The sequence below is a fragment of the Palaemon carinicauda genome, chromosome 10 (genome assembly GCF_036898095.1).
Source record: "Palaemon carinicauda isolate YSFRI2023 chromosome 10, ASM3689809v2, whole genome shotgun sequence".
Classification (NCBI taxonomy): Eukaryota; Metazoa; Arthropoda; class Malacostraca; order Decapoda; family Palaemonidae; genus Palaemon; species Palaemon carinicauda.
In genome coordinates, this window is record NC_090734.1 from 130377492 (window position 1) to 130402176 (window position 24685).

Genomic DNA, 24685 nt, shown 5'->3' on the forward strand with positions numbered 1-24685 from the left:
GGTTGAATGGCAGGACAGGATTAGAAATGAAACTATAAGAGAGATTACTCAAGTGCCAAATGTGGACGTGAGATCATGGTGAGGGGTGGATGGAAATGGTTTGGGCATGCTCTTCGCACTCCCCAAGAAAGATTTGTTCACCAGACATTCAATTGGGCTCCTCAAGGCACTAGAAGAGTTGGAAGACCCAGACCTACATGGATGAGGACTATGAAGCGTGAAGTGGGAAATGACGAATGGAGAAGTATTGAATTAAAAGCTCAAGATAGAGACGACTGGCGAAATCTAACTGAGGCCCTTTGCGTCAATAGGCGTGTGAGGCGATGATAATAATATAAAATTGTGATTAAACCACGCTTTACACTACTCTTACTAATACTTAACTTTCAAAAGTAATTCCCTACTATGGTTAGTTAGCTAAATGTTCATACTCGTCTTTCACACAATGACTATGGCAATTGGCAGAGGGTCGCCTGTCTTTTACTGAAATACGGCTGAGAACAGTATATTTTTACGGAGAATTTCCGATTAAAATTACGGTTTTTTTCCAGTGAAAGCTACAAAAAAATAGAGAGAGAGAGAGAGAGAGAGAGAGAGAGAGAGAGAGAGAGAGAGAGAGAGAGAGAGAGAGAGAGAGAGAGAACATCCTCTTTGGCATAAAACTAACTTGATCACCGGTATGACTATGACACTGAACAGAAGGTCGCCTGTATTTTACTGAAATACGGTTGAGAACTATATTTTTACGGAGAATTTCCGATCAAAATTACAGTTTTTTTAAGTGTAAGCTAAAGAAAAAAAAAAGAGAGAGAGAGAGAGAGAGAGAGAGAGAGAGAGAGAGAGAGAGAGAGAGAGAGAGAGAGAGAGAGAGAGAGAGAGAGCATCCTCTTAGGTATAAAACTAATTTGATCACTGGTATGACTTACAATAAACAAAAGGTCGCCTGTATGTTATTGAAATACGGCAGAGAACTATTTACGGAGAATTTCAGATTGAAATTACAGTTTTATTAAATAAAAAAAAAAAATAAAAAAAAAAAAATAAAACATCCTATCTGGTGTAACACTGTAATTTGATCACTGGTATGACTATGACACAGAACAGTGTCACTTCGTCCCGAGTCGTTGGAGGTAGACGATATTTTCACCGTAGTTTAATGTTTTGGTGGTGGAATCAGCAAAAGCCTTCTGACTATTGATTACTAAGATGTTTGTGGTTGCAGTTATTGCTATTCTAACTATCACAGGTGAGTCGTTAGTGATATCCAATTTGCTAGATAAGTAAGATCATTTCTGTGAAATAATCATATACGATTTGTCTTAATTTACTTTGTGTAAATTGGAAATTATTTATATAAGTGTTTTCATTTGTAATAACTAGTTATAACTAAATGTATTTTTTTGGTTTATGTAAATGATTACAGGGTTTTACATTTGTACTTAACTTTTGTTCATTTATATAAATTAAAGATAGAGTGGTAAGTAACATTAGTACATTGAAATAATCATGTAAGTTTTGTGTTAAAATACTTTGTGTAAATTCGAAAATATTTATAAGTGTTTTCATTTGTAATAACTAGTTGTAACTAAATGTATTTTTTTGGTTTATGTAAATTATTACTGGGTTTTACATTTGTACTTAGCTTATGTTCATGTATGTAAATTGAAGACATAGTGGGCTATCTAGCAAGATTAACAGCTCCTTTAAACCACTTTCTTTAAACCACTTTTTGCCAATAAATTGTTTGAATTTGAATCTGAATTTGAGTTAAGTATCACAAGATGTATATGAAAGACAAGATATTCTTAAGAAATGCATATATTAACGAAAAGAGAAATTAATAAAAAATATTGGACACACAACCTCTGAAATGATTGGAGATTTGAATTTGAAGTATTTTATTTTAATTGTTCATTATTTCTTTTATCGTTTATATCCTATATTTCCTTTCCTCAATGGGCTGTTTTCCCTGTTGGAGCCCTTGGGCTTATAGCATCTTGCTTTTCCAACTAGGGTTGTAGCTTAGCTAGTAATAATAATAATAATAATAATAATAATAATAATAGCAATAATAATAATAACAGTAATAATAATAATAATAATAATAATAATAATAATAACAATAATAATAATAATACTTAATAATAATAATAATAATAATCATAATTATAATACCAATAATAATAATAACAATAATAATAATAAATATAATAATAATAACAATAATAATAATAATAATAATAATAATAATGATAATGCAACCATCAAATAATACATACAGTGCACCGACAAGATGTATAATGTATTTTTATTATTATAATTATTATTATTATTGTTGTTGTTATTATTATTATTATCGCTTTATCGTTATCAGCATCATCCGAGGGAGTTATCAAGCGATGGGACTCGAACTGGGATCTCGACGACCCGGACAACTGGGAGGGGAGGAGGGTACCCTGTGGTGGGAGGGTAGCTTCCCTCCCACGGAGACCTGCTAATCCGGTGAGTTCCAATTTTTCAAGGACGTTTCTGAGGTAATAATTAGTTAATTATTTCAAAATTATTGATGTTTAGTATTGGTTCCAATATCTAAAGACATTTTTGGTGGTAATACTTGGTTAATTATTTCAAAATTATTGATGTTTAGTATTGGTTCCAATATCTAAAGACATTTTTGGTGGTAATACTTGGTTAATTATTTCAAAAATATTGTTTTTTAGAATTGGTTCCAATACTGAAGGACGTTTCTGAGGTAATAATTAGTTAATTATTTCAAAATTATTGATGTTTAGTATTGGTTCCAATATCTAAAGACATTTTTGGTGGTAATACTTGGTTAATTATTTCAAAATTATTGTTTTTTAGAATTGGTTCCAATACTGAAGGACGTTTCTGAGGTAATAATTAGTTAATTATTTCAAAATTATTGATGTTTAGTATTGGTTCCAATATCTAAAGACATTTTTGGTGGTAATACTTGGTTAATTATTTCAAAATTATTGATGTTTAGTATTGGTTCCAATATCTAAAGACATTTTTGGTGGTAATACTTGGTTAATTATTTCAAAAATATTGTTTTTTAGAATTGGTTCCAATACTGAAGGACGTTTCTGAGGTAATAATTAGTTAATTATTTCAAAATTATTGATGTTTAGTATTGGTTCCAATATCTAAAGACATTTTTGGTGGTAATACTTGGTTAATTATTTCAAAATTATTGATGTTTAGTATTGGTTCCAATATCTAAAGACATTTTTGGTGGTAATACTTGGTTAATTATTTCAAAATTATTGATGTTTAGTATTGGTTCCAATATCTAAAGACATTTTTGGTGGTAATACTTGGTTAATTATTTCAAAATTATTGATGTTTAGTATTGGTTCCAATATCTAAAGACATTTTTGGTGGTAATACTTGGTTAATTATTTCAAAATTATTGATGTTTAGTATTGGTTCCAATATCTAAAGACATTTTTGGAGGTAATACTTGGTTAATTATTTCAAAATTATTGTTTTTTAGAATTGGTTCCAATACTGAAGGACGTTTCTGAGGTAATAATTAGTTAATTATTTCAAAATTATTGATGTTTAGTATTGGTTCCAATATCTAAAGACATTTTTGGTGGTAATACTTGGTTAATTATTTCAAAATTATTGATGTTTAGTATTGGTTCCAATATCTAAAGACATTTTTGGTGGTAATACTTGGTTAATTATTTCAAAATTATTGATGTTTAGTATTGGTTCCAATATCTAAAGACATTTTTGGTGGTAATACTTGGTTAATTATTTCAAAATTATTGATGTTTAGTATTGGTTCCAATATCTAAAGACATTTTTGGAGGTAATACTTGGTTAATTATTTCAAAATTATTGTTTTTTAGAATTGGTTCCAATACTGAAGGACGTTTCTGAGGTAATAATTAGTTAATTATTTCAAAATTATTGATGTTTAGTATTGGTTCCAATATCTAAAGACATTTTTGGTGGTAATACTTGGTTAATTATTTCAAAATTATTGATGTTTAGTATTGGTTCCAATATCTAAAGACATTTTTGGTGGTAATACTTGGTTAATTATTTCAAAATTATTGTTTTTTAGTATTGTTTCCAATATTTACGGACGTTTCTGATGTAATAATTAGTGAATCACTTCTAAATTACTGTTTTTAGTATTGGTTCTATAATTTATGGACGTTTTTGAGTTAATAACCACTTAATAATTACTTAATTACTATTTTTTTATTGGTGACGTATTGCGACTTCAAATTTCGAGGAAATATTGATAATTAATGCATATGTAATTAATTCTTAAAGGGTTTTTACTTTCTTGAGGGTTAATGGATTTTTTTTAAATCCAAAGTAGATATCTGAAGTATTGAATTAATTGTTTTTTAGTGAATTTCGTTGAATTGAAAAAAAAATCTATCAAACATAATAATAATAACTGGTGTACTCTCTCTCTCTCTCTCTCTCTCTCTCTCTCTCTCTCTCTCTCTCTCTCTCTCTCTCTCTCTCTCTCTCTCTCTCTTTCTCTCTCTCTCTCTCCTATAAAATACGAAATATTTAATAATTTTCCATGAATAAATACCAACCTTTCATATGTAAATAGCACATCCACTAAAGTTTTGATTGAATTGCACTACAAAATCGGTAGTGGGATCAGGGATACCATTCAGGATGAAAGAAAACGGGAACGGGTATAAGGCAGAGAGCTAAAAAGTAGGCACCTACAGCACATAATGTGGAGTGCACTGTGGTTGATTCAAACTATAGTGTGATTAAATTGCGTTATTAAATTAATACTGGGACCGGGGATGCCATTCAGCATGAAAGAGAACGGGAACAGGTATAAGGCAGAAAGCTAAAAAGCAGGTGCCTACAGCGCAAAACGCAGGGTGCACTGTGGGTGATTCAATTCCCTTCAATCCAAATTCTCTCCCAAACTGACACAGATCTTTCTCGGAGATCGCCTGACCACATCTTCGCTGGAACTTCCGGTGGAAGGAGAACTCGTTTTTGGCAACGGGGCCAACATGGTACTGGACGATTCAGAGCCAGAGGAGTGCCAAGGTAAGAACAGAAGATATTACTAAGTTTAAAGGCTTCTCATCAATGGCAGAGGCAACGGACAGTGACACTGTCCTATCAAGCAGGACAATACATAAACAAATAAACTTCCAAACTTCAAATGAAAACAGATTACAACACAATATCCAAGAGAGAGGGAATGTTGACTTAAATAATTTAATGGCAGAGGCAAGGGACAGTGACATTGCCCTATCACACAGTACAATGCTCTACAGACTGACCATATATACATATGATCAGCAACCAACCCACCTCTCCCCCCCAAGGTTGGACAAAGGAGCGCCAGGCAATGGCTGTTGATGACTCAGCAGATAGACCTATAGGCTCCCCAAACCCCACATCCTTAGCTCACAAGGATGGTGAGGTTACAACGACAAAAGGAGCTAACGAGTGTGAGCGGGACTTGAACCCCAGTCTGGCGGTCAACAGTCCCGAACACTTGAATAGCTATGGTCATGCTATATTCTGTTAATAATGCTTCAAATTAATAACTTTGTATTAACGGGTACATGTATAAACATTGAATTCTCTTAGCTATACAAAACGCTACAAGAAAACTAAAATAACTGCGAGATCAGTGCTCAGACAGCATCTATAACTTTTAAAACGGTTACAGACGACTATAATTACAGGGACGTTACCAAAACCCTTAAATTGTCTCTTAAAAGAAAACTAGCATTCAGAGATAAGAAACACTACTCTTCTGAAATATAAACAAACAAACTTCCAAACTTCAAATAAAAACGCAAATTAAGACACGAAATCCGAAAGCAAATGTCGACTTCAGTTCTTCTTTCAGATACGACCTGGACACACCAAGGCCAAGATAGTTGGTGGGACCCAGACGCTTGGCACTATCCCAACTATGACGACGCTTCGAGGTCACCCGTTCCCCACGTCCATAGAGTCCCGTGTGTCAGGGATGAGGTCAATTTTGTTAATCCCAACCTCTCCGTGTACAGCGTTCATCTCTCGCCTCCGCCCATAACTGTTTCTGGGTTCTCCATAGGTAACAAAGTAAGTCTTACGTATATTGGCCAATAAATCATCTTCAAACTTGCAGCGAATGTTATGTTGGACAGGGTGACCTAAGTCTCTTTATACTTTATATATTTAAGATATACTGTATATAATGTCACTATTCTTAAAACCTGTTATTTTAATTGTTCATTACTTCCCTTGTTAATTTATCTATTACCTTTATTCACTGGGCTATTTTCCCTGTTGGAGCCCTTGGGCTTATAGCATCCTGCTTTTCCAACTAGGGTTGTAGTTTAGCTATACAGTAATAATAATTCTGTCAAGTCATTCAAATAATATTTAACTTAGAGAATTGTGGAAACTTCAGCTGCAAAAAAACGTCTATAACAGTAACTGTTATATTCATCTACACAGATGGCTTATCAGCAGTACATCAACAACAAACACATTCAACTCACTTCCCTGGATATCCCTTCCTCCCAGGTTCTTTTAATCATACACACTTTCCCTTTTCACACCCTACCTAATCAACATAAACGTCGATTCATTTTGTAGATTTGTTCCTTGTAGATAGAAGTGAGGAATGACCTTATTGCCTTATTTTATGTTTGGGTTCCCCCAGGTCCCTCAGTGTGATGCAAGACTTGAAAGGGTTAGTGTAGGGCTGAGAATGCTTGTAAAAGCGACTGTTGAAAGGCAAGAGGCCACTCAACACAAAATTGTAACTATAGGAATATCCTGAGGTACCACTTCTAAGTAAAAGTTAAGAAAGGTTAGACAACAAGAGAAGCCCAAGAAAGTGGGAACAAGGGCCGCTAGGACCCTGAGGTACCACTTTTAAGTAAAAGTTGAGAAAGGTTGGACGACAAGAGAAGCCCAAGAAAGTGGGAACAAGGGCCGCTAGGAACCTGAGGTACCACTTTTAAGTAAAAGTTGAGAAATGTTAGACAACAAGAGAAGCCCAGGAAAGTGGGAACAAGGGCCGCTAGGAACCTGAGGTACCACTTTTAAGTAAAAGTTAAGAAAGGTTAGACAACAAGAGAAGCCCAAGAAAGTGGGAACAAGGGCCGCTGGGAACCAAAGAGAAGCTGTAGAAACCAAAAAGTAAAGCATTAAATCCATGTCCCTCACAGGAGTTGAATATATGGTGTGAAAGAAGGCTTGCAAAGGAAGCATCTTCTTATCCAGTAAGCATAAGAGAGATGCAAGATAAGGGAATAAAGTAGTATAAGGGGTTTGATGTGATACTAATGAGCCCTATGTATAAATGCATATACATGTATATACACACATATATATACATATACAACAATAACAAATGCAGCCAATTCTAGTCCACTGTAGGACAAAGGCCTTAGACTTCTATATTCATGTCTGGGGTTTGGCCACTTTTCATCACCACGCTGGCTAATGTCGATTGGTGATGGTGGGAGATTTTTATCTGATCATTCCCAGCAAACCAACCTAGTATGAGTGGTCCTGACTAGTAAAGCTTTACTGATCATGGGAATACAAAAATCCTTTCATCACATTACGGTATCCCCCCTCCGAAAGGATATATATATATTTTTGGGCTCAGCCATGTCGTGTTGATGGAAGGTTCCTTTAGGCAGCTTTCTAAGGGAAAGCTGCCTAAAGGAACCTTCCATCAGGACGACATGGCTATCTCACCCAAACATAGATTTTTCGCTTTGCTCAAAATCCTTGTCAGGCTGGGAAGAACGGAGCAGTCCCCTTTTCTGTTTCATTTGTTTGATGTCGGCTAACCCCCAAAATTGGGGGAAGTGCCTTGGTATATGTATGTATGTATGTATGTATGTGTATATATATATACAGTATATATATATATATATATATATATATATATATATATATATATATATATATATATATATAAATAGATTTTTCCTTCGTCAAAATCCCTTTTTTATGATGCTAAAATAAACATACAGCACTGCAAAACTAAAGATATAACAGAAAGCCTTTGTATCTTCACGCATACACATTTTTTCTCATATACAATTTTCAAACATGTATGCTTGTCAGAAACCTCTCGAGGGTTGGATTCCTTATGACATGAATATTCATCATAAATGTTCATGTATTTTATACATTTTACCACTCTAAACTTCCAAATGTCTATAGAGTGAAAGATATTCATATTTCAGGCTTACACTACTTCCGAGTTGGCTGCTTACGCAAAGACGCAGGAAGGTCGCTACAGGTTTGTGGGAGTCTCCTCGCAGAGCGACAGCGCTCTGGTGTATGTCGACACCCCAGAACAGTGTTCTGATATCACAGGGTGCTTGTGCGGTACAGAGGGTTCGACTGATAAAATCTGCCGCATTATGGAAAAGAAGTGTCCTACGCCTGAATGTGAAAGTCCAATCAAAATGAAAGGATTTTGCTGCGACGTATGTGGTAAGAGAATAAATTGATAATACATTAACCCTTTTACCCCCAAAGGACCTACTGTTACGTTTCACAAAAGCCATCCCTTTACCCCCATGGACGTACCGGTACATCTTTGCAAAAAAATGCTATAAAAATTTTTTTTTTCATATTTTTGATTTTTTTTTTTAGAATATTCAGGCATTTTCCAAGAGATTGAGACCAACCTGACCTCTCTATGACAAAAATTAAGGCTGTAAGAGCAATTTAAATAAAATATACTGCAAAATGTGCTGGGAAAAAAATAACCCCCTGGGGGTTAAGGGTTGGAAATTTCCATAGCCTGGGGGTAAAAGGGTTAAAGGCCAGTTTACACGGTGATAGTTCATTGGCGCCAGTAACTAGTGGCAAGTGAACTTTCCAGGATAGTAAGCGTTTGTACGAGGATATTTTGCCTCTGTACGGGGATAGTTTGCTGATGCCAGTAAACTATCCCCGTGTAATCAGGCCTTATGAGTGATCTTTACAGGATTCTAAATAGCAAGAAATAAGTAATAAGAAAGCTTACAATCATTTAAAAACATCATAAGCCATTTATTTAGTATTTTAAACATTTATAAGAATGCAAGAGTTGATGGGAGAAGTACAAGAGGAAGACCAAGGTTTGGGTGGATGGATGGTGTGAAGAAAGCTCAGGGTGATAGGAGGAGAGATGTGAGAGAGGCAAGAGAGCGTGCTAGAAATAGGAACGAATGGCGAGCGATTGTGACGCAGTTCCGGTAGGCCCTGCTGCTTCCTCCGATGCCTTAGATGACCGCGGAGGTAGCAGCAGTAGGGGATTCAGCATTATGAAGCTTCATCTGTGGTGGATAATGTGGGAGGGTGGGCTGTGGCACCCTAGCAGTACCAGCTGAATTCGGTTGAGTCCCTTGTTAGGCTGGGAGGAACGTAGAGAGTAGAGGTCCCCTTTTTTGTTTTGTTTTTCATTTGTTGATGTCGGCTGCCCCCCAAAATTGGGGGAAGTGCCTTGGTATATGTATGTATGTAAGAATGCAACCTTCCAATTTGAATTGTCATGAATTTATTTAAAAGAAAAATGTGAAGAGTTTTTGCTAAATTAGTGAACATAAAAAAATAAGAACCCTATGACACTTAAAATGAATAAAACTATTACAACTAAAAGCTAAATTTGATACAGTATAAGTGGACTAAAAATGATTTTGACATGTAAATATTATCATTGCAACCGTGTCCACTTGAATGGAAGATGATCTAATACAGTACAGGTAGATTTAAGATTAGGCCAACTATGTGAAAGTATCAAGACAATGATGCCCGAAAACTACCTAATAAGAATTGTTAATCCTTTCAATCCAGCCGCTGTACAAACAAATTTATCACTAAAGTACCTTAACTCATCCTAGCACAAAACCTATTAGCACTACAAGTTAAAATCACAAATTTTAAGTAATTTGTATTTTTCCTAACAGTACTTACCTCGAACTACTTTCTTAGGAGTATCTGGTATCTCCTCCCATCCGACCAGAGTTTTGTGTAGTTTACCCTAAACCCATTTTCTATGAGGGGCAACCTCAGGCGGAGTGATACGCGCCCTGAGGCTAACCCCGGGTCAGAGAGCATGCTTGCTTAGGTCTCGACCTCCAGTAAGTTCTCTGGTCGCGTCACGATATCATCTCGCCGCTCTCCTTATCCCAGTGTGACTTGTGTGTCCTCGACCCTTTGTGGTTCGAGGTAAGTACTTCGTGTTGGAACAAATATCCTTTATCGTAAAGCTATTAAATTTTCTTTTCATTGATATTTAGTTTTGCATGTACAGTACAGTATTGTGAAAATTGTATACACACAAATAATAAGAGAACGAGGACATTACTGTACGTAAAATGTCATTTAGGATTCAAAGAGTTAATGAGGAACAAAAGAAATATTTAGAGATGGATAATTGGTTAAAATATCTTAGAAAGATGGGAGGGCTTGAAATATCATTATAATATATAAAAAAAATAGGTTAAAATAACTTAGAAAGATGGCAGGGCTTGAAATATCATTATAATATATTAAAAATAAACTGTATATAGAAAATAAAATAAGGAAAAACAAAAATAAGAAGGCTAAGGCTTAATGGAATGTTGACAAATGGTTACCACGTTTTGAGAAAGACGTACGAGAGGTAAAGTGGGAGTGAATACCTGTAATGTACTCGAAAAAAATGTTGTAGACAAAATTTCTCAATAAGAACATGGATTTACAATATCAAGGAATGCTTACGGGACCTGGATACCGTAGACAGAAGAAAGTCACATAGGAATAATGCAAGAATCGTTGAAACACTTACCTGTAAGAGGAAATGAAAATGACTGATTGAATACTCATTGATGACTCAAGTCAAAAGAATAACTCATAAAATTACTGATTTTCCAAATTAGATGAGGAAATGAAAATGACTGATTACTCATTGATGACTCAAGGCAAAAGAATAACTCAAAATTACTGATTTTCCAAATTAGATGAGGAAATGAAAATGACTGATTGATTACTCATTGATGACTCAAGTCAAAAGAATAACTCATAAAATTACTGATTTTCCAAATTAGATGATAACATAGCTAAGAGAGTTGCAAAATTACATGGAATACAGTTTACAGTACAAAGTCATTCTCAAATGTTGGTAAGTTACATAAAAGGTGTGTTAAAGAACTACACATACTGTAATTACATAAAGAAATCTTTGATAGAACTGAGAATAGAACAGATTTCAAAATAAAATATCATATTTTTGATAGAATTAACCCTTATACCCCCAGGCTATTTGGAAATTTCCAACCCTTAACCTCCAGGGGGTTATTTTTTTCCCACCACATTTTGCAGTATATTTTTTTTTTAAATTGCTCTAACAGCCTTAATTTTTGTCATAGAGAGGTAAGGTTGGTCTCATTCTCTTGGAAAATGCCTGAAATTATCAAAAATATGAAAAAGGAGAACAAATTTTATAGCGTTTTTTTACAAGGACGTACCGGTACGTCCATGGGGGTAAAGGGATGGCTTTTCTGAAACGTACCATTACGTCCTTTGGGGGTAAAAGGGTTAAGAGTATCTACAGTACTGCAAGAGCTCAGATCTTACATAAAATATTATACCTGTAAGTTTAGCCTCTACTGTATTAACCTTTGCATTATTATATTTTTATTTGATCTCACAGAAAACTAAAATATAAAATGAAATATGAATATTTATTTCAGGTGCTGAAGTTGTCATCACACACAATGGATCCTTATCTATCAGGGATGTTAAAAATCTATTGGATGATCATACAAAGACACCTGTTGCCGAAAACCTTAAGACTTACATTTCCAAAATGGACGACGATTTCTTCCACATATATTTCACTCCAGTAAATGACCAGGGCGATTACAAAACTGCTTCTCTTGCCTTCAAAACCAAATTTGATGAAGGTAAGGGCAACATTATGGCATAAATTTAAAATACTACTGTCTATGAAAGACCTTGAGTTAAAAATTGAATGATATAATACGTAACTCCTCTATGCTGTAAATAAACAATACTTCATACTGTATGCTTTCTAAACATCCCTTACATAATGTTATCAATCTTTATAAGAAAGTATTCATCTCAATTATTTCTGCTGCTTCCTTCGGTTGCCTTGGATGACTGTGGAGGTAGCAGCAGTAGGGGATTCAGCGTTATGAAACCGTATCCGGGGTGGATAACGGGCGAAGGTGGGCTGTGGCACCCTAACAGTACCAGCCGAACTCGGCTGAGTCCCATGTCAGGTTGGGAGGAACGTAGAGAGGAAAGGTCCCCTTTTTTCATTTGTTTGATGTCGGCTAACCCCCAAAATACGGGGAAGTGCCTCGGTATATGTATGTACATACATACATACATATACCAAGGCCCCTCCCCCAATACTGGGGGGCAGCCAACATCAACAAAGAAACAAAAACAAAAAGGGGACCTCTACTCTCTACGTTCCTCCCAGCCTAACAATGTATGTATTATTAAAATTCCTATTTGCAGAACTGAGTGCCGCAGGACAACATACAACATTGCTGGCTTTCTCCGGAAAACAAATTCCACAAGGAAGACAAGGACCATCAGCTCATAGTGTGGCTGCTGCTTTCATCACATTTTCAGTCTGCTTAGCTATTGGCCTCGCAGTTTATTACCTCAGGAAAAGACGGTATGTCGTAGAACCTACACCTCCTTCTAGTGTCCTAATACTGATTTTCCAGCAAGTAGATTGGATAAAATTAATTGGTTTCTTCCCTTCTTAGACCTACAGTAGTTGCAACCCACCACAGTAGGCTGACTACTGGGTAGAGCCTTCATTAATTTGTTTCCCAGAAGAAAATTTTTTTTTTTCCTGGAAACTGGATTGGATCACTTTACTCCTTCCTCCTAAAAAATTGAGGAAATGATGTAGGAAATAGTGACTGATATTTGAGGTAAATGTACGTTTAACTGGTGATTGGAAATAACAATAAGAAGCTGCAGGTAACAATGAAAATTGAAGTGACAATTAGCAGGAGTAATGATATATAGGTGAATGATATTCAAGATGGTAAAACTCTGCTTCAAAAAATTTGTAATGAAAAGGTTAGCATTAATTGAAGGGAAGGATCAGTGTTTGAAGCTGTAGGACAATAGAATGGTGTTAATATTTTATGATCCAGAATTCTAAGGATGAAGGCGAGGGAGGCAAAGAAGGTGCTACCTAGGAATTGGATATGTCTGTCTGGGGGCTAATCCCTCAAGAAAAACTTTGCTTTCAAGCTGAAAGGAATTCTGTAAGACACACAAAAAGTCTATTAACCCTTTTACCCCCAGGCTCTTTGGAAATTTCCAACCCTTAACCCCCAAGGGGTTATTTTTTTCCCAGCACATTTTGCAGTATATTTTTTTTAAATTGCTCTAACACCCTTAATTTTTGTCATAGAGAGGTCAGGTTGGTCTCGTTTTCTTGGAAAATGCCTGAATTTTTTCAAAAAATATAAAAAATATGAAAAAAAAAAATATTTTTAGCATTTTTTTGCAAGGATGTACCGGTACGTCCATGGGGGTAAAGGGATGGGTTTTGTGAAACGTACCAGTACGTCCTTTGGGGGTAAAAGGGTTAAGCAACTGATGGTGTACCAATTTCCTCCCCAGGAGGTTCACCTGAGAATCAAAGGGAAAGGATGAACATGAAAGCTCTTGCTTTATGTTTTTATCGAAGACATCCCATACTCATGTATACGGAAATGTTATACATGCTTCGAGCATATTCACTGAAAAATGGAAGAGAAATTAACTCAAGTGTTTCCTTGACAGGATAACCTCACAGCTGTCCTTCATGTTCCGTCGACTGGAGAGTAATAGTCGACGTGTTTCTGTCGTAAGTGACGTTGGAGGCCGACGCCTTTCAACTGCCTCCTCCATACTGATGCCTTCATACAACCGGGAAGGAGGACTCAGGTTTTTAAACCCAATCTTTAATCAGTCCATGGCAGTAAGTATAAAGAGAATCAACCTGCTGTTCATTATTAAAACTTAATTTATTTTACTCTGTCAATTGCACAATATTACTAAGGGGATACCTTAACATGGTGAAAGGGTTTGTGTATCACCACGAACAGACAAACTGTATTAATCAGAGCCACCCATATTAGGTTAGTTTGCTGTGAGCTATTAGACAAAAATCTCCCACCATTATCAATCTGCAGTGACCAGCGTGGTGATGAAAAGAGCCAAATCCCAGTCATGAATAAGGACATGTCTAAGGCCTTTTTCCTACGATGGAATAGAAATGGCTGCAGTTGTTGATAGTAGAAATAAAATCAAGTTTAACAAATCTTAAAATGCTAATTATTCAAGAGTCTAATAATCATTATATACTGTAGTTTTTTTGGTATCAGAGAGGCAAGAGATTACTATTTAATAACATGTTCCTCTTTAATATCATTGCATTTTTTGAAGAGTATTTCCTTATTCATTGAATCTTAGGAACATTCAGCTTTATTCCCTGATACAAATTGCTTAACCCTTTTACCCCCAGGCTATTTGGAAATTTCCAACCCTTAACCCCCAGGGGGTTATTTTTTCCCAGCACATGTTGCAGTATATTTTTTTTAAATTGCTCTAACAGCCTTAATTTTTGTCATAGAGAGGTCAGGTTGGTCTCATTCTCTTGGAAAATGCATGAACTTTTTCAAAAAATTATCAAAAATATGAAAAAGAAAACTTTATAGCATTTATTTTCAAGGACGTACCGGTACGTCCATGGGGGTAAAGGGATGGCTTTTGTGAAACGTACCAGTACGTCCTTTGGGGGTAAAAGGGTTAATAAATTTAGAAATACTGTACACATATATCTCTCGTAACGAAATTCTCTTTAGTCTCTGGTAGGAGCTGGAGTATGTGATGCACAGCCTCCTCCAACAACTATACCGGAAGATCAGCTGGAAGGAGAGCATGAAAATCCTATGTACGAGGCTTATGAAAACATGTCACAAGAGGAGAGACAAGTAAGTCTTATAGCTTTCTTAAAAAACAACAGCAGATAAACATTTCTGTTTTACTAATAATGTGGGTTTAATATTGACATAGGGGAATGGCAAGGTAATTATCAATATCACTTTTTTCTTAATGTTATCGGAACTGCATAATAGATGTGAAATTTTAATGGACAGTAATTGCTTATACAATGCAGAAGATACAATTAAAGAATAATAATGACTATTTCTAAAATTAAGCTTTTAAAGAAGGCAAAACCAGAAGGTTATATAAAAGAAAATGTGGTTCCATAGTAGCAATTATAACAGCTCTGCCAAACATTCACATAGAAGGGGAACAAAAGTGCTATTGCATTACTCCAAAGTCATTCAAACTCATGGAGAAAAAAGTGAGTAGGTCCACAGCGGTATAATCATTGTATTCGTCATCTTCATCGATGACTTCGACGAATTTTTATCACCTTACGTTTCTGTATTGATGAAAGCTTACATATTACGTTTCTGTATTGATGAAAGCTTACATATTACGTTTCTGTATTAATGAAAGCTTACACATTACGTTTCTGTAATAATTATAAGCTTATTAAGGTTGTAAGGAACTGAAATCCAGGGATTTCCAGCTGCCAATAGTTAAATCATTAGTATTATTTTTATGTAATAAAATAACTATCACAAAACTATCTGTAAAACAATTGTTTCAAATTACCGGCAGATCAAAAGTTATACAATATATCATTGTAATGTAGTTTCCGATGAAAAATTATAAAATTTGAAATATCCTTGTCTACATAAAAACATTAATAGGCTTACAGTGTTAATAGTGACCTAAAGAAAGTCAAATATGTAAATCCACTGGGAAAGACATAGTGTTGACATGTAGTGACAATAATGACCCTCGTGTTTTAAGGAAACAGAATCAGTTTGGAACCATAGTTGAAGAAGAACAAATATTCTTTATACAAAGGAGCTATTTGATTAGACCACGAGTAAGAGGCACACACAGCAGCCAGATTATTTACGTTATCTTTCTGTACCAATGTCGTGACTCCTTGTCAATCCTACTCTTTTCATTTCAGGCTTCAGATGATACTTTACGAGCCCAGGGGATTGATATTGGTGGACCAGTAACGTCAAATGGGTCTCCTCCGAGCGAACAAAATATAACTATACATGGTTCTCCACGTCCCGACCTTGATATCATTGAAGAAGAAAAACTCACAAGTGATGAAACTGGTGATACAAGCCCCGATGAATCACATACGGAAGAAGTGAAAGAATCAACTACTGAGGAAACTGTGGAAAACCACCCGGGAGAAGAGTCAAGCCCCGAAGGTTTAGCTGAAGGGCACAAAACGAAAGAGACAGCCGCTGAGCAAAAGGAAGAACAAGACGCTGATGCTGCATTTTTCTTGGACATCGACTCTCCATCATCCCACGAGGCTGACAAAGAAGCATCAGCAATACTGGAAGGAGACTTCTTTAATGCACTAGAGTCAAATGAAGATAATAAGGACACAATCCTTGATACATTCATGCAAGAGGACATCTTAGAAAAGCCCCCTGAAAGTGACAAAGTCTCAACATCGTCCTCTGAGGATGACTTAGATGCAGCCATAAACATTGAGGGCTTTGTACCCCTAAATGACATGGGGCTTTAGAGGAGGTTATATCCATGTAACTGGAAATTTTTGGAACAGAATATTACAAAAATAATGCAAGTTCAGTAAGGTAAATTTTCAATTAGCATTCAAATGGCTCAGGCCTATATGAACAGTTCATACTGTATAGTTGAATTACAGTGTTAAATATCAAGTATTTGTGTAGTTATCTTCTGTTAATGTATTCATAAACCCAATTTCTAGAAGAGGTTGCCATTCAAGGCACATTGACCTGTGTGTTGTCTTTCAAGACCTCCTCACTATAAACATCCCTTTGGTGGGATAGTTTCCCAACTCTATCAAGTATAACCTAGATCTACTTAATCATCATTAACCCTTTTACCCCCAGGCTATTTGGAAATTTCCAACCCTTAACCCCAAGGGCTTATTTTTTTTTAAGCACATTTTGCTATATATATTTTTTAAATTGCTCTAACAGCCTTAATTTTCGTCATAGAGAGGTCAGGTTGGTCTCATTCTCTTGGAAAATGCCTGAAGTTTCTCAAAAAATTGTCAAAAATATGCAAACAAAAATTTAAATAGCAGTCTTTTGCAAGGACGTACCGGTACGTCCATGGGGGGAAAGGGATGAGTTTTGTGAAACGTACCAGTACGTCCTTTGGGGGTAAAAGGGTTAAGCATTCTCAAGTATCTGTATGTACACATTTAATACGAAGTTTCCTCCTTTATATTTTTTTTCACACTATTTCTGATGTCATTTTCAATGTTGTTGATTCTTGACATCACCGATACCCCCACAGCATAAATTCAATAGCTAAAATATTCCTATTTCTCCTTAAATTATATCTTTGGTGTTCCTGTTATTTTCCTAAATACCTGTCTCTTAGTTCAGTTGTACTTCAGTCCATAAATAAGGCCCAGAATTTTTCTATAATTCTTTCCCTCAAATAGGAATATATAGCGGATATCACTCTCTATAACACAATGTCTAAAATTGATTAAAATTTTCAAGAATATAAATGTCACTTTATTGGGTAAATTTACAACCTACGTCAAATTAAGACCAGTCGCATCTCCTAGAACCAATCAAATATATAACATTCATCTCCCTTCCAATGGCATATAATATGCACTGCATAGATTATCAGACCTTCCTTTAACATTATATGAGTAAAAAATAGAATCTTAATTAAAAAAAAATATATATTTTTATACTCAACTGATGTTCATACTGCCTCCTCTTCAAAAGCTGTTTATCAACATTTACTCCCAGAATTTGAGAAAAATTTTCCCAGTTTCCTTCCTTTTAAGAGACCTCCAAGGGGCAGAACAGGAGAGGCTAAATGATCTGCCTAACCCGGTGAGAGTTTGTAGGAATCCACAAACAAGATCTCCTACTCTCCTACTGGTTCTAGGGTACAGTAATAAGATACCTACTGGATGCGGAGTGACTGCAGTCAGAATCAGAAGGCCTTGCCCTTGCAGCTACTATTTTCAGGTATTTCTGGCATCTGGAAACGTGCGCAGATGGGGTGCGCGAGGTAGCTGGAGCCGGCGGAGGTGACAATGCCAGTGTTGAAGGGACAGGGCGAGCACAGAGGGATGACAATGTATTCCAACGTTCTAGGATCAAATGGAGCCTTAGTGTTCCCTGGATATACCCTTGTTGTTGGAGGAATAGATACTGGCTCATCAGACTGACTTAAGGAAATCTACGAAACAACCCAAGCATCTCAATGGCGATGGCTGCTTTGACAATATGCCCGATCCATACAGTCACAATCCCAAGGGGTAGCTGTCTGAATGCGTGGCATGTGGGAGAGGTGTCATCTCGCTCGTAAGTGTTTGCTATGCGTAAGGGAGACTTTTCGCGTGTACACGTAAAATTAGGGGAACTTGCGTGACCTCAAAGGAGCAAGCACGCTTAAAAGCAGCTTGAGGTATTCTCTGAATTAAGGATAACCACTCACAGCTGTGAGGGTGTCCTAGGAGAGCAAGATCCCTTTGCTAAGTAGCCTCAGCACGCATACGAAGGTGTTACCCTCGAGAGGGACAATCTACATGACCTTAAGGGACGGGAGGAACTATGGAGGAAGAAGAGGCTTGGGCCACTAATCAGAGAGAACAAGACCCCTCTCTCGGTATGGGAAGAGGAGCCCCACCCTGGCAGGATCAGATGGGAGCTACTGCTGTGCGCCATGCTTCAGCATCTTCAGAAACCAGTCCTTCGAGGGGGATCCTGAAAGTCCCAAGGATGGCCAAAGCTCACAAAGAGCTTCAAGAGAAGACTTCTCACAGAAGAAAGGCATGGGCCACTGCTTTGCCAGGGGAACCAAAGGGAAGACCCGAAAGTCGTACGGGGGTCACAGGTACATTCCTCTAAACCATTTTTCCTCAAAAGGAGATCAAATGGCAGAGGCAGGAGGGGGGATTCCTGTGGAAGAAGAAAGTCTGGGTTTCTCGGTCTTCAATGGAGAGCTAGAGGGTGAAGAATCCCTCTTTAACTTCTTCCTCCTCCAGCAGGACCACATGAAAGGCTAAGCTGGTGACGATCCGTCACCAAGGAAGACCGAAACGTGCCACAAGTACGGTCGGTCGTGCCCGGAAACAACTGCATGCTATTTCCTGAGAAAACAGTGCAGTCACACCTGAAATGAGGAAAAAGAGAATAAAGTACAGCCACTGTACAAAATACAGACAGGCACCAAAGTACGTCTGCTCTCTACTAAAGCCAAATCAAAAGTGGTTGGGCTAATGAATGTGCAGGCAAGACACTAACCTCAACTTCTGCTGGGAGGTTGACTTTCACCCTCGCTCAAAGCTTTTACGGCCTGAACACCAGCTCACGATGAATCTATCTCCAACGTATAGAATGAGGGTGTGTATTCATGTCGGAACAAATATACATTTATCATTCATTGAAATTTTAAAGGCAAAGTAGCCCCTACATAAGTCAGAACTTTCTACAACTTGGGCTGGTTTTCACATACACTAATTTGACATGGCCGGCATTTTCTTTAGATTATACCTTAAAGAACTGGAGTGTGAATAACAGAGGTTTTACTACTGAGATGCTAACTAAAAAATAACAGCAAAAACAATACAATTTCTAATCATTTGCCTGAACTTTTTATACTCTATTTTTTCAAACATGATTTAATTTCTAGTTGGGATTATTAAATGATAAAATAAAATTATAAAAAAGCTTTACTCACACCATACATGAACATATGTACTCAAGAAATTTGTCCTTAATTTACTCTTAGATAAATAAAAATATTTTACTTTTTTTTTTCTATATACAAGCAGAAACACAATAGATTGTTAGGCTGTACTATATACAAGAGTTGATACAAAGCAAGAAGCAAATATTTTCATATGTTCATTAAATAAACATAATTTTTAGCGTTTGTATTTCAGAGTCCAAAGTGACAGGAAACTTTCTTGTCTAGGAATTTCAAGGACACGTAAGTGACCACAAGCTATTTTTCTTACGTGTTTACTTGCGGCACTGGCAAAAGAAAGGGATCTGGGATACGATTCCCCTAAAGTATTAATAACAACGTAGCTTTTGCATTTCCACTTGTAATTCCATGAAATAACAGCCTGCCTTACATGGTGATTGCCTATAGTCCATTTCTTTTAGCGATGCATATTTGCACCGACTCGCGGCGGTGCCCTTTTAGCTCGGAAAAGTTTCCTGATCGCTGATTGGTTGGACGAGATAATTCTAACCAATCAGCGATCAGGAAAATTTTCCGAGCTAAAAGGGCACCGCTGCGAGTCGGTGCAAATCTGCCTCGATAAAATAAATGGACTATAGTTATTAGTTAATGAATAAGTTTCTTATAGTAGGGTAATCAACTCAATACCTTTTTTCATAAAAATAATTTCTTATAGCAAATGTCATTTTAGTTTTGTGTAAACAACTTCATCCATTTTTCCATAAATGTCAATGATTAATTCTACATTAATATTTCAACAGCGGAACTTTCAATGAACCTCATGCAGAAAACCTGCACAAAGACGTCTCCATCAGAGGCACATCTTACTTCTCTCACTTTCGAATATTTCTTTCACTCACATACAATATTTTCTAAAGCTCTTTCTCCTACTTCCTTCGTTTAACACTTCAGAATTGTAAACACTTCTCATCTAAGTGGCATCTCAAAACACACCGATCCATTCTTTCACAAATATCAAATTTCGTCATTTTCAAGTTTCACCACATTATGAAGCTTCATCTGTGGTGGATAATGGGGGAGGGTGGGCCGTGGCACCCTAGCAGTACCAGCTGAACTCGGTTGAGTCCCTTGTCAGGTTGGGAGGAACGTAGAGAGTAGAGGTCCCCTTTTTTGTTTTGTTTCATTTGTTGATGTCGGCTACCCCCCAAAATTGGGGGAAGTGCCTTGTTATATGTATGTATGTACCACATTTTCATCTGTCAATTTCTCATGCATCACATATACTATGCAAAGCAATGAACTCCAGCCATAATACTTCAACATTTTTCTCTCATTCTTAATCTCAACATTGATGTTTCACTTCCTTCGCAAAACGTTTCCTATCATTCAAAACCACTATCTTCTTCTCCACCAATCAAAACCACTATCTTCTTCTCCACCAATCAAAACCACTATCTTCTTCTCCACCAATCAAAACAACTATCTTCTTTTTTCTTTTCCACCATTCAAAACATCTATCTTCTATACCATACATCCTTTCACTTCCTTCGCAAAACGTTTCCTATCATTCAAAACCACTATCTTCTTCTCCACCAATCAAAACAACTATCTTCTTTTTTCTTTCCTATCATTCAAAACAACTATCTTCTATACCATACATCCTTTCACTTCCTTCGCAAAAAGTTTCCTATCATTCAAAACCACTATCTTCTTTTCCACCAATCAAAACAACTACTGTATCTTCTTTTTTCTTTTCCATCATTCAAAACACCTATCTTCTATACCATACATCCTCACCACCCTTCACATTGCCTTTCTGTCAATTCTTTCCTAGGGTTTTCTAAGTTCTAATCTCACTGGGCTATTTTTCCCTATTGGAACCCTTGGGCTTATAGCATCCTGCTTTTCCAACTAGGATTGTAGCTTGGCTAGTAAAAATAATAATATTAATAATAATCTATGACACACAGACTATTCCTTTTACTGTATATGGATCGACGTATGTAATTTGGGCTACAAGTTTAGGGGAAACTCCCCTGTTGCTCACAAAGCTTGAGTGAAAGGACATTGGACAGCAAGGTGGAAGTAATAATAATAATTATAATAATAATAATAATAACTCCACAAGCTCTGGGTGATAGGAGGATAGATGTGAGAGAGGCAAGAGAGCGTGCTAGGAAGACAGGATGCAGCTGGAGGCCAAAGGCAAAAACTGTCAAGTAATGCCTGCCACTAAGTTGCCATTCTTACATTTCATGGCAAGGAAGACTCAATTTGCCCATAAAAGGCAGCAATACCTTGTCATTAATAATGAGTACCATGTATGTCAGTAAGGCATATACTGGTGTAATTAAATAAATCAATTAATACTTGGCACCCTAGCAATACCAGCTGAACTCGGTTAAGTCCCTTGTCAGGCTGGGAGGAACGTAGAGAGTAGAGGTCCCCTTTCTGTTTTGTTTCATTTGTTGATGTCGGCTACCCCCCAAAATTGGGGGAAGTGCCTTGGTATATGTATGTATGTATTAATACGACTCCTTAGTGCTTGCATACACTTAGATTAGGGTAAAATTCCTAGAACATTTGGTATATAGTTATAACCTTGACAAGAGTTGGCCAAACAACTGCAGCTTTTACCAAAATCTGGACAAAAATATATTCTTGTTCAGAGTGTTAAAATTACTTTATTGTACTGTACCTCTTTTCCCTAAGGATTCAAGACAGCAAAAAATCTACAGAAAAGACTTCTCATGTAACTTTCAACTTGTTTCTATGTAAAGACTTTGTGTAACTTATAAATCGTTTCTACAAAAAGACTTCTCGTGCAACTTTCTACTCGTTTCTACGAAAAGACTTCTCGTGCAACTTTCTACTCGTTTCTACGAAAAGACTTCTCGTGCAACTTTCTACTCGTTTCTACGAAAATACTTCTCGTGTAACTTTCTACTTGTTCTGTACAATGAACTAAATAAGTTAAAATAATGATACATGAAATAGTAAAGTGACTACAGTACCTTCAAAGTGCTAAACAACCTAACGGTGAAGAGCTACGAATTCTCGGGTCTGGTGAGCATTCCTTAATCCATAATTTTGAGCATAAAGCAAAAGTAAAACAAGAGGTTTGTACATATTGCAATTATTTCAAATTCAAATTTACATAAACTTTCCAAATCATATAAGCGAGTTTATGCAAGTCACTACGGTATTCTATATTCGTCAAACCTAACCTTTAATGATTCACGTCTCACCTGTGTACCTTCCTTAGCTGGCAAGTGGCAAATAAAATTATTCATATTTCCCTCTTTAAAAACAAAAATCACCCCCTATGATTTTACGCTTTTATAAGACCATCTATAGTCCATTTCTTTTAGCGAGTCATATTTGCACGGATTCGCAACGGTGCCCTTTTAGCTCGGAAAAGTTCCTGGTCGCTGATTGGTTAGAATTATCTTGTCCAACCAATCAGTGATCAGGAAACTTTTCCGAACTAAAAGGGCACCGCTGCGAGTCGGTGCAAATATGAATCGCTAAAAGAAATGGACTATAGTGTAAAACTTAAATATACAGTATTCAAAATTTACAATACAGTAATGTATTTACACAGAAAGAATATGTACAATATTTCTAAACTGACTTAAATCATTATTTTCATAAGCTAATGCAAATGAAGGTGGTCTTTATGTAATATATTTCTTATAAACAGGGGAGTTAATTTAATAAATCAACATTGTGTACTACACATAAATTTAAACAATATCAAACAAAACTCGGCAGATGTAAAACACTACAAACGAACAAGGATGAGCTACCTTAAAATGAACAAAATATCTTAAATGCCGAAGTTTTCTCCAAAATTCATATTGTCGATACATCTCCCAATGTCAGCAGTGAATTCAACGTTGACTTCAGTGGTTGGCTTTTTGTTGGGCCAAAACACATTTCCTCTGAAATTTAAAGAATTGATTTGTAAATTTTATACGATCAGCATTTTGAGAATACAATAATCATCTATTGTACAATTAAAAGTTATACAATAAAAATTTCTTTGACATTGTCTAAAATAGGGATTTCGACGAAGAAAAAATCTATTTCTGGGCAAGGGATCTGTGTCGCTCTGTGAAATGCTCCTTAAAGCACCATTTCAAAGGTATAAATACTGCTAAATATACCAGAGAAAAAAGTTGCATGGAATGCTAGGAATATATCCAGCTCGCTCACCCCAAAAGGGTGTCCGTATTAAAACTGGGGCTAGTGATACCACTACCAGAGATCCCTTTCCAATTAGACTTCTCCCTCCTCTAAATCCTCCGTTACTACGAGGAGTGACGAAATCACAAATCTTAAAAGTAATTTGTATTTATCCTAACTACAAACCAAATTCCTTTAATAGGAATAGGAATTCAGCAAAGCTGGAAAACTTGGCTGTAAAAATTACCGGCAAACAGCAGGAAGACCTTGATTCTTCCTTCCCTTCTTGTTCTCAGCACAACCAAAGAAAACATTATCTTCTGGATGACTCTTTACATTATTATTAACCCTTTTACCCCCAGGCTATTTGGAACTTTCCAATCCTTAACCCCCTGGGGTTATTTTTTTTTAAGCACATTTTGCAGTATATTTTTTCAAATTGCTCTAACAGCCTTAATTTTCGTCATAGAGGGGTCAGGTTGGTCTCATTCTCTTGGAAAATACCTGAAGTTTCTCAAAAAAATTACCAAAAATATGCAAAAAAAAAATGTAAATAGCAGTTTTTTGCAAGGACGTACCGGTACGTCCATGGGGGTAAAGGGATGAGTTTTGTGAAACGTACCAGTACGTTCTTTGGGGGTAAAAGGGTTAATTAATACTTGCTAAGCTACACCCCTTGTTGGAAAAGCAGAATGCTATAAAG

At 36.4% G+C, this 24685-nt stretch overlaps 2 protein-coding genes across 2 annotated transcripts in view; one reads left to right on the forward strand and one right to left on the reverse strand.

Moving 5' to 3' along the window:
- Nucleotides 1-1091: 1091 nt before the first annotated feature.
- On the forward strand, nucleotides 1092-17751 carry Amnionless (amnion associated transmembrane protein). The gene is made up of 10 exons (XM_068381886.1): nucleotides 1092-1246; nucleotides 2375-2502; nucleotides 4956-5073; nucleotides 5891-6108; nucleotides 8241-8493; nucleotides 11721-11933; nucleotides 12517-12679; nucleotides 13810-13987; nucleotides 14874-15002; nucleotides 16067-17751. The coding sequence occupies exons 1-10, from the start codon at nucleotides 1207-1209 to the stop codon at nucleotides 16646-16648; spliced, it is 2022 nt and encodes a 673-aa protein (XP_068237987.1). The 5' UTR covers nucleotides 1092-1206; the 3' UTR covers nucleotides 16649-17751.
- A 5770-nt stretch (nucleotides 17752-23521) lies between these two features.
- The window catches only part of LOC137648764 (muscle M-line assembly protein unc-89-like), a 35863-nt gene continuing 34699 nt past the window's right edge, over nucleotides 23522-24685 (reverse strand). Inside the window, exon 6 of the mRNA XM_068381887.1 lies at nucleotides 23522-23738. Within this exon, the coding sequence (XP_068237988.1) occupies nucleotides 23650-23738 (89 nt within the window). The 3' untranslated portion in view covers nucleotides 23522-23649. The remainder of the gene's footprint in view (nucleotides 23739-24685) is intronic.

Bases quoted from the DNA above. Each gene is read 5' to 3' on its own strand.
- Amnionless (XM_068381886.1), top strand. From the start codon at position 1,207: ATGTTTGTGGTTGCAGTTATTGCTATTCTAACTATCACAG. The intron at 13,988-14,873 runs GTAAGTATAAAG...AATTCTCTTTAG, and splicing joins TCTTTAATCAGTCCATGGCA to TCTCTGGTAGGAGCTGGAGT. The intron at 15,003-16,066 runs GTAAGTCTTATA...TTTTCATTTCAG, and splicing joins TGTCACAAGAGGAGAGACAA to GCTTCAGATGATACTTTACG.